We start from the raw sequence: 14,227 nt of genomic DNA on the forward strand, positions 1-14,227 counted from the left end.
TCATAATATATAAGTTCCATATTCTTGGTTCGATAAAAAAAGAAAAAAACTTTCATATTGTTGGGTTTCTATATTTGGATTTGAATTTCTCTATTGTCTAATTGTGCAATATAAATTCAAAAGTTATATATAAATCATTCATTATATATACTCACTTCACACTATAAAAGTATCACAAATTCAATATTTTACTCATATCTCAACGTACAAATCTCTATATATTATTATAAAGGGAAGCTGATTCGTTTAGGGGTGCGGTCGGCATGAAATGTCCTCATGTTTTTCGAATTTCATGTTTGGATTGAGAAAGGACCATCTTCATTATACTATGTATTTGTATTGAATGTTTCTCATCTTAATTTATTAAATAAAATCCATCTTCTAAAAACAAAGAGCATAAAAAAACTGTAAAAAAAAACTGTAAGTGGACAATTTATTATGTAATATATATATAATATTGTTTTTTCTTTTCTATAAATAAACAGCTATTGACAGGCGTCAGGCTCCATAATATTCTAGAGAGAGAGAGAATATAGTGGTGACTGGTGAATGGGTGATGCACTTCACTTACAAATTACAGCCTATACATGCCATAATACATAAAATCATAATAATAGTAATAATAATAATAATATAATTAACGCACACCTCAAAATTTGAGAAAGAAAGCTCCGAGTTCTCACCGTACGTGTCTGATATCTCACTGACTCACTGTATATATATACATAATACACACACCTTTGCCTTTCTTCAACGCTAATATTCTTCATATCACGCCCAGATTCAGAAACCTCTCAGAGAGAAAGAGAGAAAGAGATCGAGAGCACCCAAAACAGAGAGACCTATCTGATCAGATCAGATCAGACGGCCCAGCTAGCTAATAGAGCTTCTTAATTAAACTAAGTCAACGTACAGCAGTAACTCATAGTTTTTCAGAGGAAGAAGAAGATGATGAAAGAGCGTCGTGCGCTTGTGGAACCTGGGTTCGTCTTCCAGGAAGACACCCATCTCACAGTTTCCAAGACCTCCCTCTTCTTCGCCGGCGACGGCTTCACCGTCTACGACTCCACAGGCCACCAAGTCTTCCGAGTCGACTCGTACGGCCCCGACGCCGGCGACGCCAGTGAACTCGTCCTCATGGACGCCCAGGGCCGCTGCCTCCTCACCGTCCGCCGCAAGGTACAAATACCAACCCAACGAGTCCACTCACTGAGTCAACTCACCGTTTTGTTCAGATTTCCTTGTTCAATGTCATGCACGTTGCACTGGAAACCGTTTTGTTTCTTATTTCCATTAATGGGTCTTAATTTTTTTCTATTTTTGCTTAATTTTATGACCCGTCCACGAAAATGGATCCTGGACTCACCGAGTTAACCCAAGCTTAATATTATTTAAACTTAGTTGACTCTCTGAGTCAACGCAGCAAGTTATCAAATATGTTTTGCAGGTGCACTGGAAATTATCAGAAAAATTGAAAATTAGTTAATCATGTTTTTATAATAACATTTTAGAAATTTAATTCTCAAGTTGTGATCGAGCAGTATTGAATGGTGTTCGAATATTTGACTGGAGTTCAAACACTTTTTGACGGAACTCGAACAATTGTCAATAATTAAATTTTTAAATTTCTTGATGAAAACAAAATAGACTAATTTTTAGAATTTCTTATTTTCAAATTCGTGTTGATGAATGAGTCCTAAATCCTAATTAATTTTTTTCCATTTAAACGGTAATAACTGAAAACGATTCCCGAACTCAGTGACTGTATTGTGTGAATCAGAGGCCGAGTCTGCATCACAGGTGGGAGGGGTTCGTGGGGGAGAGGACGGACGGCCAAAAACCCATCTTCAGCGTGCGTCGATCGTCGATCATCGGACGGTCCAGCGTGACGGTGGAGGTGTACGGAGACCCAGGCGAGGAGTACCAGATCGAAGGCTCCTTCGCACAACGTTGTTGTACGATTTTCGACGCGGACAAGGAACCGATGGCCGAGATCCGACGCAAAGTGGATGCTTCGACCCACGTGGTGCTTGGGAAGGACGTCTTCGCGCTCTGCCTCAAGAAAGGCTTCGATGCGGCCTTCGCCATGGGATTGGTGCTCGTGCTCGACCAGATCAACGGTGACGATTACATGGATGACCACGATAATGCGGTTGGGTTGGGCTCCACCGCAGCGGATTAGAAAAGTGACACGGTGCCGTTTTGGGGGTGTAATTTGAGTTGAGTGTAGTGTACGTGCTGTGTCTGGCTGGGTTTTTGGACTGGTTTAACAGCTGAATATTTGGGGTGTTTGCGGAGAGGGAACCTCTTGTCTTTAGATGTGGATCTCTCTCTCTCTTTGTATTTTTGTTGTTAATTTGCTAATTTGAAAAAAGAGATTATGTATAAAATTATACATTACTTTACGTGATCTCACTGATCAATATAAATTAAAAATATTAACAAGCACAAAATCTCATGTGGGATTGGACTTCGAGAACATCACCCACATGGATGGGTGTACAATTTTTTATGTTTGCATAATATATAATGAGTGCTGTTATTTGTACATCTTTTTTTTTTTGCACGTCATTTTCTTATTTTTTTCTCACTTTACACTCTACACTCTTCTCACAATTGAATTTTCTCACACACACACCCTTCCCAATTACCCTAATATCCCTATTTTATCTATTTAAAAAAAAAAAAAACCTAGCTAGCCCTCCCCCTCCCTCACCTGGCCACCTCCCCCCTTTACATGACCCACCCACTCACTCTCTCTCTCTCTCTCTCTCTCTCTCTCTCTCTCTCTCTCTCTCTCTCCACTCCGAACATCCACTTAAAAAAAAAATTGCAGGTTGGGCTGGACTTAAGCTTTCCGGTAGGTGGGGGTGGCTGACCGGTAAAGGGAGTTCTGGGAAGTGATGGTCGACCTCTAAGGAGTATTTTCTGACTGGTGGGGTGACTAGTGGTGGCCAGAGGAGGGAGTGGTGGTGTCGGGATAGCTGTGTGCGTTGGCTGGAAGTGGAGGCTGGGTTGGGGAGTCGATGAAGAGAGATGGATCTTTTGGCTGGGTTCTCGTCGGCAGCGAGAAAAAAGAGGGGCTGAGACTTGTAGAGAGAGAGTGAGGGGTTGGGGTTAGGTTTCGGGGAGAGAGAAAGAGGAAGGGACATGGTGGGGTGGTTAGCGGGTAAGAGGGAAGGAGAAAGAGAGAGGGTCGGGGCGGGGCTGGGGTGGTCGGCATGTGGCTTCTCACGGGGGTGGGGTGCTGTGACAGGGAGAATGTGGGAATGAAAGATAGAGGGATGAGGTTTTGGGTAATTTTATTTTGGGTGTTTTTTGTTATTTCACAAATTAAACTTTTGAGGTGTGCAAAGAGAAAAAAAAGAAAGAAAAAACGGTGTGCAAATAGCAGCACTCTATATAATAACACAACTTGGAATTTGAGTCAATTGACACACATTTTTTATGTTTACATAACATTATAAAAACACAATTAACTTGACTACTTGGAATGGACACAAGTATTGTTATTGGATTAGGTTTGGATATAAAAAAAAGGCATAAATTCAATTTAGACATATAACTATATAAGCTATTTCAACGGGGTCCATGAACTTTAAAATATTTCAAATATACACCCGATCTATTATCTAAATTGAAAAATGAATTTTTGTCCATTGATTCGTTGAGAAATCAGTTAAATGACAGCTTGGCTTTTGCTGACCGGGATTACTTGACTACGTGGCGCTATCTCAGCAAACATTTCCCGCCAAATGAGCGACACTTGCCCACAATTTAATAATAAAAAGAGAGTGAGAGTTTGTGGGCCCGTGTCAGGGGTTAGGTGGATCCGTGTCGCTCATTTCCCGCCAAATGAGCGACACAGGTCCACCTAACCCCTGACACGGGTCCACAAAGTCATCATCTCTTTCTCACTTGTTGAACACAAGTGAGAGATTTATATTCGAATTTGGGGGAAACGTGATGTTTTTTGGAAACTAAATGGTCAGGAGAGCGTTCGACGAGCGGGAAAGAGGTGATGGGTGTGTGGGCCCATGTCAAGTGGACATGTGTTGCTTATTTGGTGGGAAATGTATGCTGAGTTGGTGTCACGTCGCCAATTAATCCCCGTTAGTAAAAGTCAAGCTGACATTTAAGTGATCTCTCAATAAATTGATGGACGGAATTTCATTTTTCAATTTATATAATAAATCAGGTGTATATTTGAAATATTTGAAAGTTCGTGGATCCCGTTGAAATAGCATATATAGTTAGTGTCTAAATTGAATTTATGCCTAAAAAAAATTTTATCTAATTTTTAACCATTTATGATTATTAACGATTAGGATACTTTCCACATTGTATAAAAGTAATGTTATAATTAAATGGTGTGTTTTTTTGTCAATTTCAGTTGAAATAAATAAAAATTTATAATCACAAGTATATCATTATTAAAAAGTAAATAACAACGTAGACAAAACTTTGACATGCCATATTCACAAACTTTGACATATTCACATTGCTAATATGCAAGGAAGATTTGAGTTTCTCATTGATGATTTTTTTTTTTCAACTAACAAACACATTGAATGATGATTTGTATGAAGGTCCTTGAAAGTATACCTTATATAGCAAGTTTGAAACCAATCGCTCACGAGAGCGAGTTGTCAACTTGAATTAATGAGGCCTTCGATCATATACCTAACACCATTTTTTAATTTAAAATATGTCGATCAACTATGTTCTGATTAACTAGTTTAGAAAACGCACGCCAAGTTCTAATTCTTATTTAATTTATAATAATCACACTTACAGTGAGGACATACGCCTGCCTTTTATGAAGGTAGACTCTAAAGAGATTTTTTACACTATCATTTTAAAAAAGGATCTTTTAATTAGAAATTTAAAATAAGAAAGAAATTTAACCAGAACCCAAGCCGGCCAAAAATTTAGTAGAAGTCTAAACTGTTTACCGAATACTCGACAATTTTTACCGAGCGCTTGGTGGTACATATCGAGCGTTCGGCAATTCTTGCCAAACACACGACAGATGCATCTCCAACTTGCATCTGAAAAGCTCCATCTACAATCTAAATAAGTCATCTGCAACTTAAAAAAGACATGCAACCTAAAAAAAATGCATATGTAACGTAAAATTGTGCAGATGTAGGATGCATCTACAGTCGCCGAGCGCTCGGTAATTTCTTTTTTCACTCCGCATGCGCGTTCATAGACAGATTATGATTGAACTTAATTTTTTATTTGGCTGGATTTCTAGTTATAAATCTTTCAAAAACAAGATTTGAGAATAATTTATAATTTTAAAAAGGACTATGTTTTTTCCAAATTTTTTTAAAAAGTTTACAGTAGTTTTAAATCCTATCTTTAAAATTTTATATTTTTTGCTTTACTATTAAACTTCATATTTATGTGCTGGGCCAAAAAAAAAAATTCATATTTATGTGATCCACATACTTGAAAAGACTCTAATTTTCTACACCACATAATTTTATACCTTAACCTTAAATAATTGAACTTAATATTTGTTGTATTAAAGTTTCTACACGTACAATGTTTTGTCAATTGGGAAAATTGTTAAATGTTTTTGTGCCATTATCAGGACTTTTCTCACACATTTTGTTTTCTCTGTATTGTCTTTTCCTAATTAGTTTTGTCCGAAGGTATCGAACTTAATTAACCTGGATTACATATTTCTATAAGCATACTTGTAAAAGTGGTCACCAAATAAGTTGACTAATTAAAGCAGATATTTTCCCAAAATCATTACCATCGTTGAATCTCAGCCACAAAATTAAAATTAAGGATTATATTTCATGGTAATTAACGTTCAATTCTGAAGGCTAATTTGAAAAATTAGAAAATGGTAACAGGCAACATACTGATGGTGATACAAATGGACTGACAACATAGATTTCAAAAGGAAGTCGGGACATTATGCATTAATGCAACCAAATAAGATTAAGGTTTTCCAAACTGATCAGCATTCATAATGTACAGTACTTTATCCTCTACCCTCTTATAAATTTTTCTTTGAAAATTTCTAAACTTGTAATATATGATGCAGATTCAAAGTCAAATATAATAATAGTAAGATAGACAAACAAAATCGTTTGGAAATCTCTTAGCTCTATCATACCTTTTCTTTTCTGTTTTTTCTTTATAACCATAAGATTCATTTGCAAAATAATTATCTTTTTCTCAAAAGATATGCTTTTGTCATTAATAATAATTGTATGTGGTAGGCTAGCTGTTTTGAATATCAAGGCAGGGAGGGACAAGAAGCATTTCAATGGGCCAAGCTTTGTATGTATCGTCTCTTTCCAGTTTTTGGTCAATTAAATTGCATGTGTAGACCGATTCTCCACACTGTTTACAGTCCGATTCTTTGGAGGGACGTACGGTTGCTGTGCCGTCTCATATCACAAAAGTAGGATGTGCTTCACACGTATGAGTCGGTCGTGCATGTTTGTTAGATTTATTCTTTGATAATTATAATTTAAGTTTTTAAAATTTAGTGATCGTCTAACATATATGTTATCAGAGTTAATAGTTTCAAAAAATTCAGATTTGAAACTTTTAACTTTTCATCCTTCACTTGTCATTTATCGTATTAACCAATAGAATGAGGTTATACACTTATACCCATACTAATTACTTATGGTCTTATTTTGTACGCACATGATGAGGTTATATATTCATAAAAGTTGGAAAATATTAAATATTTAATATACATTGTTAGTTGATTGAACTTGATTCCCCGAAAATACCTTACTAAAAATTCTCATTCTATTTAGAAATTAGAATTACTTTTTGGCACCTGACATTAACACCACCAGAAGACCACAATTAATTGGAGAGGAAAATTAAGCAAACTGTTTCTGTTTTGATTTCACTTTCAAAAAGCAAATATGAACCCTACTTTCATTTTTTTTGGTATAGAACCCTACTTTCTATAATTGCTAATTGCATGGCAGTCTCGGGATCTTAAACGTGTGAGGAGCAATATATTTTGGCCAACATAAACAAAACTAAAAGGGATCGAATAGAAAAATGCAAAGCCAATGGTTTGGTTCATGGCGTATATAATATATACATATATATAGGGGCCTTCTAATGAGAGATTCTTCATTTAACGCTAAATGAGGGATTCCCTTGTGGAGCCCACACGAGTCATTTTATGTCAATTTGAACCGTTCATTTTTTACATTTCCATTGATAGATCATTCTTGTAAAAAATTAGCTAAATTGAAAATCATTTGCCTATTTAACTTTAATAAAACAAATAGATGGTTTCATCGAAAATATTTAGTTCGTCTATTTGTTTAATCAAAGTTAGATAGACAAATAATTTCCGATTTGACTGATTTTTTTGCAAGGATGACCTATCAATGAAAATGTAAAAAATGAACGATCAGATCGACACAAAACGACTCGTGTGGGCCCCACATGGGGATCTCTCATTTAACACTAAATGAGAGATCCCTCATTGGAAGACCCCTATATATATATCAGGCCCCTTCCGTTAATATATACCTTATCTCAAACATGATGAGGTATGGTTTGTGGGACCCACTCCGCATTGTAATTTGATGATCGAAACCGTCTTTTTTCTAAGTCTCTATATAATGATCATCCTTGCAAAAAATTAAGTAAATAAAAAACCATTAAGACACCTAATCGTGGTAGAATAAATAGATAAACATAGTGATTCCGTAAACACTTGAAATGATGGCTCTTTAATCAAATGATTAAACGATTTCCGATTTGTCTAGTTTTTTTGCAAGGATTATCCTTATATAGAGACTAAGAAATTAGACGGTTTCAATTATTGAATTACAATGCGAATAGGGTCCCACAAGCCATACTTCATCATGTTTGAGATGAGATATACCTCAATGGAAGGGCCTATATATATGTATATAGTAATGATTACTCGCTTATTACATAGTGGGGAATTTAATTTGCCCACTCACCTAACCACCTAATAACAAATTTCAATGATCAGAAGCATTCATATTTTAGGGCATCGTGTAAAGATTACCCTTGTAAAAAATTAGCTAAATCGAAAACTTTTTAGTCAGTATATTACTATTAACATCATTTTAACTTTATTTGACGAATTGTATTTATTTGCATAATTTGGATGATCAAACAATTATCGATTTAGCTTATTTTTCACCGGTACATTATTTATATTAATGTATAGATACGTATTATGTAATATTGAATTGTTAATTGCATGTTAACAAGTAACACATTTTGGAAGGTTAATTTGGTAGTATTGTGGGTTTTGTTTAATTTGTGTCACTTCTACATTGCAAAATTGGTAATTAAGATAATGCTTAATGGTACATATATGACCAAATTGATAGTACAAAATGGTACTTAATACATGCTTCTCTAAAGATAAGGAAGAAGTCACATATATACGGAAGTCATATGTACACTACTAAACAATCGGTCAATCGCTAGCTGTTAATATCCACATGTATATAAATACTTAAAACACTCACTCAATTAGACAAAACTCTATTTTGAAAGCCTCATTTTTTAATTTAACCAATATTTTTTCTTAGATGTCCCATTAATTTTTTGAATTTTCCATATAAGATTGTTTTATTTAGGGATGGCCAAAAAAAAAAATGGTGAATTAATTTGAGTATGGAGAGAAATTTTGGGTATGAAGATGAGTTTGGAGATTTTTTGAAAACACCCGATCGGATTACAATCCCCATTCGGCCCTAAAACCGCCCCGTAATAAATAAATAAATATATATATAGTCTGATTCAGGTGCAGACATATTATTATTTTATTTTATAATATTATCTTTGGTGGCCCGCTTTGTGTTGATGAGTCACATGTTACGTGTACTTATATGGAAACCATCACTTGCACCATTCGGTTTTGACTACCAAACTTAAATTTGAATAATTTTAGCAATTTGTATTTCACCAAAATTTTGTTGTCTACATATGGATTGAGCTATATATATTTTTAAATTGTTTTAAGGTGACTGTTATAGAACTAGCACAATTTAGTCTGGGGAAACTATTACATTGGATTTATTATTTGGAGCCTTAATTAAGGTTCTGAATGGTGGTTTCAATTTAATATGCAATTTCTTTGTGATTTGCTGATATGTTTGAAATATGTTTGGTTTTATATTTTCTACACTGATCATGATAGTACACATGAGCTTTGGACATTGCGTATTCTGTTAGAAGGGACGTCGCTCCTATATGTTTGAATGGTGTTGTTAATCAAGCTAGTTTTTATCAGTGGCCTTTGGCATGTCTTTGAGTGAATAAAATTAATTGACTTTAGAAGGTTTTGCTGATCATCATTTTGAGACTTTCGTTTAACTGTGGGGGTTGCCATTCTTTTGAACCTTGGTCTTTGTTGAAGGCAATGGTTTTTAATATTATATATATATATATGGTCATTCCTACATTCATTTTGTTAGTGTATAAGTTAGTAGTTAATAAGTTTTACTATTACAGTTAGTTACTAAGAGTATATAAATCTCTGTATGAGTTAGTTACTATTCTTTAATTCTCTCTATGGGGTCTTCGATTCTTCTCAAATTCTTGCTATAATCTTTGATTCTTGGAATCTTCGTATCTTCATTCTTTTGCACTTTCCTCGATTATCAATTCACATTCTTCGATTCTCAACATTTCTTGTCAATTTCTACAACCTGAAACCAAAACCCCAATTCTTGATTCTGAAATTTTCTTCTTTCTTCGATTCCTATCTTTCTTATTCTTTGATTTTGACAAATTATGAAATCCCAATTCAGTATTTCGATTTGCAGTTCTTGTTCTTCGTTTATCTGTCCATTTGCATATCCTTTCAGTAAGTTCCCCATTTTTCAACCCAGCCCCAATTCTTGGTTCGTGACATTTTCTCCATTCCTTGGATACCCATCGATTGAAATTTGGATTCTTTGAATACCCATTTTGTTATGTTCAATGGGTAGGACTGAAAGTCTGAAAGTCAGCTAATGGATGCCATGAGTGATGTCATCAAGCACAAAGGTTACCACTAAGCCTGATTCAATCCACTCTTCATGCTGCTAATTTGAGTTGATACAAAGCAGTAAAACTGAAGTTGTTGATCATGGGTACCAGAAATGCAATTGTTGTTTCAAGGCCCACACTTCATGGACTTCCAAGGCCCAGTATACCATATGCTAAAGGATGCAGCCAAGGGACCAGATGTCTAATGGTTGAACCCACTTGATTGTGTTTTCTTCTGCTTCACTTTCAATCATTGCACATGATTGGTTGTTGCTGCAAGCTACATTGCAGATTTGACTAAGGTGTACTTACAGCAGTGCATTCTCATCAACAGCTTTAGGAAGTTTTGCAAAGGATGCTGCAGATTGTGCACTTGTTTGAGCTTGTTTCCAACACTTTTTGTAGCCACTAAGGAACTAAAGACAATCTCATGCTAGGTTCCCTATCATGAGCTTGAGGGGGGCTGTTAGTGTATGAGTTAGTAGTTAATAAGTTATTGTTACAGTTAGTTACTAAGAGTATATAAAGTCATGTCCTCTCTCTCTGTAATACTTACATGAAGCAATGTAGTCTCTTTAGAATTTTCCTATTCACTCTCCTCTCTCTTACTCTCATTTTCTCGGCAATCCTAACACTTTTAAGTTGACTCCTAAAATTATTATTCTTGTAAGTTTCTAGTGGCAATTAATTATATGAGCTGTCATTATAATGACTTTGGGTTGGTCTGAAATGAGTTTTACTCATTTCTTCATTATTTGGGTTTCAGAATTCTTCCTTGTAAATTTGGGACTTTGGATTCTGAAGGAGATCATCGAGAAGACGTCGGCGACAGCTGGTTATGACGATGTGAAAGGGATATGTTTGGTGTGTTTAGTAGAATTATTGGGTGTGATGTTGGGTTTTAGTAAGGGTAGTTTAGGAAAACATGTTGAGTGTACTAATAAGTTTTAATATTTTTTAAAATGAAAGTGGTTGTAAAAAATATATCGAGGCTACTGATAAAAAAATTGGGTCCGATTAGCGGCATTGATAACCAAGTTTGGCCAACGATACAAAAGAAGAAGTTTTGGAAGAAGTTCAGGCCCTTTCTGTTGTATAAATATGATGAAAAATGGCTTGTGGGACCTACCCTACATTGTAATTTGATAATTGAAATCGTCTATTTTTTAAGTCTATGTACAAGGATTATTCTTGCAAAAAATTAAATAAATCAGAAATCGTTTAATAACCATTTGATTAAAGGGCCATCATTTTAAGTGGTAATGGAAACCATATATTCGTCTATTTATTCTACCACAATTAGACTTACAAGCATATCGGTTGGCCCTCATAGACAACTGTCCTAAATAAAACACATTTATTATCATATATATCATATTGTTTAGTTGATCACGTAATACTAAAGTTAATGAGATATTATTTTGAATAACCGTAATGCTATTATGTTGTATTCATATGATTAACTAATATGTGAATTGATTACACCACACTGTGATGTTATGATTATATAAAATAATTTTTATAGTTAATTAATGTGTACTTACTACATCAATTTGACCAATTATTAACACATCAACATGTTATATTGTGTGCTGAATCAGTTATGAACAAAGAAAAGTATGTTTCTTAATAACTACAGCTAGAATTGTAGAGATGAAATTAAATATATAAAAAAAATAGGATTTCGTTTATTGATGAATGATGATGCTCACTAAAAAAAATCATGGTTACAAAACATGCAGATCCAATAACACATGCATTTACCTTAATTATTCTAACAAAAAAATATCAAAATTAACGTATCGCCAATATGGTATAAGAATCTCCATTAATTCCCTCTCGAGTCTTCACAGTACTACGTACTGAATATCTAAAAAAGCAAACCCATCGCAAGGGACAACAAGGACACAAAGAAACCAGCCACAACAGCAGATGAAGAAGAACCAGCCGGAGGCGGAGGCGTGGTGCTCGCTGTGGGTCCCACAGTGGTCGTTGACGGCGATGGCTCAGGGACCGGAGCACAAGGGGTGGTAGGAGGGGTGTTAGTGGTGGTGGGTGGTGGCGGCGGCGGCGGCAGAGGAGTTGGTACCGAATGAGGAGATGGTGAGGCTCCTGGCGGCGAGGAGGCGGCTGAGTTGACGGCGATGGCTAACTTCTGGCCGAGCTGGCAGTGGGTGCCGTAGGTGCAGATGAAGTAGTGGTCTCCGGCGGAGGTGAGAGTGATGTTGGCTGGGCCGGCTGTGATAGCTGAGCCGATTGAGTTGTCGGAGCTGCATGAATCGAACGATGCTTTGGGTACCTGAACTACGTTGTGTGCGTTGGTGGCGAAGTTGAAAGCTGGACAATATATAACAATTAAGTACCAAATTAAGGAATTGAAAATTGTAATATTATACTAATGTAGATTCAAAATCTAAGTAAAACAAAAGTAATTAATTATATAAGCAAACTAAGAATGGAGGTGGGAATGAAATAAAGATCTTACTGAGAATATCACCAACGATGAAGTTGTTAGTAGAAGCCCAAGTTACATACTCTTGTGCATCAGTTTGTGGGATGGCCCAACCCATGCTATCTCCCACCACATGCCTTGTCTGTGCCGCCACACATTGCACAAACACTGCCACAACTAGTACACCAAAAACAACCATCTTCTTGCTCTCCATCTCTCTCTCTCTCTCTCTCTCTCTCTCTCTCTCTCTCTCTCTCTCTCTCTCTCTCTAAACACACCAAATATTAATATTTTAATCAGGGGACTGATGAGAATACATGCATCAATTGAAGCCTATAAATAGACAAGGCCAGCATATAGCTGGTCGAATTAAAATTAAGACTTGTTGGAGTCGTCTAAGCTATTGACCCAGCTGGGATATATGAAGCTAAGAATGAACGCCGGTCATCTTAATTTGCATTGCTAGCTTTGCATTGCATGAGTAATTATAGTCAGTCTAGCCTGTACGTGTGAAACGTACCAAGACTTCCCGAAAGTGGAAAGTTCTAATGACCTTCTATTATTCTACGTACGTTGCATACAAATAGAAAGAGTCTTTAAGAGACGAACTATTCAATCATGTTTGACTTTCTCTAATAATTAATATGGTAGCTAGGTGAACATTAATGCAAAGTTTACTTTGAATTTTAATCAGAGACAGGCCATAATAACTCGGGAAATTTTATAAAATAATCTTTTTTAATCAGACACCTATTATTTTGATTTATGTTTTGAAAAGTTAGCAACTTTGACTTATGTCAAAGGATTGAATCATCCAAATAGTTTAGAAAGTCGATATCACAGTTAAAATAATGGTGCGGTCGGGTGATATATTCATATGAGGATAATTCAGTCTAAAAAAAGTTTAGAGACTTAAAAATTATTTTTTCTTTTTCTTTATTTTGCCAAAAACAGTTAAAATCGTTAACTTTAAAAATAAGAGTTTAATTTGTAGGGACATCATTAAAATTGGATTTCGACCATTTGCTTGTTTCTGGCTTACTTTTAATTTTAGTTATTTATTTACCATCAAAGCGTGGGAAGTAAAAGATAATATGAATTTATAGCAATTTTTTGTTGTGAGTGAAGTTATATAAATTATTGTATTATACGGTTAAGATTTAAATAAATAAAAATAAGGAAAGCAGAAAATTCAACTCTAAATTAATGGTTTGAAGAATTCTAGTCATTTTTGCATGTTCAGTCCAGGATTTTGAAATTTGCGAACCTGCTTGGCTTTTAAGCACTTGTTGTCTTGTCTTGATGCAAAGAAGACTCTGGAGGAACCAAACAATTAATGAGATGCCCAAAAGTCAGTAATGACATGGAAGCTTCAATGCTCATACTGTCTTTGACAATCTTGCATTAGGCAGTATATATGTGTCTTATAACTTATAAGAAGGGGTTTAGGAACAACCATTGAAAAAAAAAAAAAAAATTGAGTGGTTACAAATATGTTTAAGAAAATTGTAATTATTTGGGTACATGTCATATTTTTAATTAGATTGTTAAACCTTGACTCTGTCACGTACTAAGAACAGTTCACACAAATTTTTCTCTTACATGAGAGATTATGAATTGAGCAACCTTGGGTACTAGACATGGTGCCAACACAGGCTACATGTGCTTACATTTTCTAGAGAACATTCTTTTTGAACGTTTTTTAAACTTTCATTCAATATATATAAAACGGTTAATTGGCGCATCAAAGCA

General features: G+C 35.3%; 2 protein-coding genes across 2 annotated transcripts; one reads left to right on the forward strand and one right to left on the reverse strand.

Annotated features, from left to right (window-relative positions):
- Positions 1 to 669: 669 nt before the first annotated feature.
- On the forward strand, positions 670 to 2,405 carry LOC147287041 (protein LURP-one-related 12-like). Its single transcript, XM_086241188.1, has 2 exons — positions 670 to 1,179; positions 1,781 to 2,405. Exons 1-2 carry the CDS (start codon positions 949 to 951, stop codon positions 2,180 to 2,182), a joined length of 633 nt encoding a protein of 210 aa, XP_086097314.1. The 5' UTR covers positions 670 to 948; the 3' UTR covers positions 2,183 to 2,405.
- Positions 2,406 to 11,692: 9,287 nt separating this feature from the next.
- Positions 11,693 to 12,738, reverse strand: LOC147287042 (umecyanin-like). The gene is made up of 2 exons (XM_086242104.1): positions 12,509 to 12,738; positions 11,693 to 12,360 (listed from the first exon to the last, which is right to left on the reverse strand). Exons 1-2 carry the CDS (start codon positions 12,687 to 12,689, stop codon positions 11,894 to 11,896), a joined length of 648 nt encoding a protein of 215 aa, XP_086098230.1. The 5' UTR covers positions 12,690 to 12,738; the 3' UTR covers positions 11,693 to 11,893.
- Between the last annotated feature and the right edge of the window lie 1,489 nt (positions 12,739 to 14,227).

The sequence above is a fragment of the Dryas octopetala genome, chromosome 4 (genome assembly GCF_963921425.1).
Source record: "Dryas octopetala chromosome 4, drDryOcto1.1, whole genome shotgun sequence".
In the NCBI taxonomy this organism is placed as follows: Eukaryota; Viridiplantae; Streptophyta; class Magnoliopsida; order Rosales; family Rosaceae; genus Dryas; species Dryas octopetala.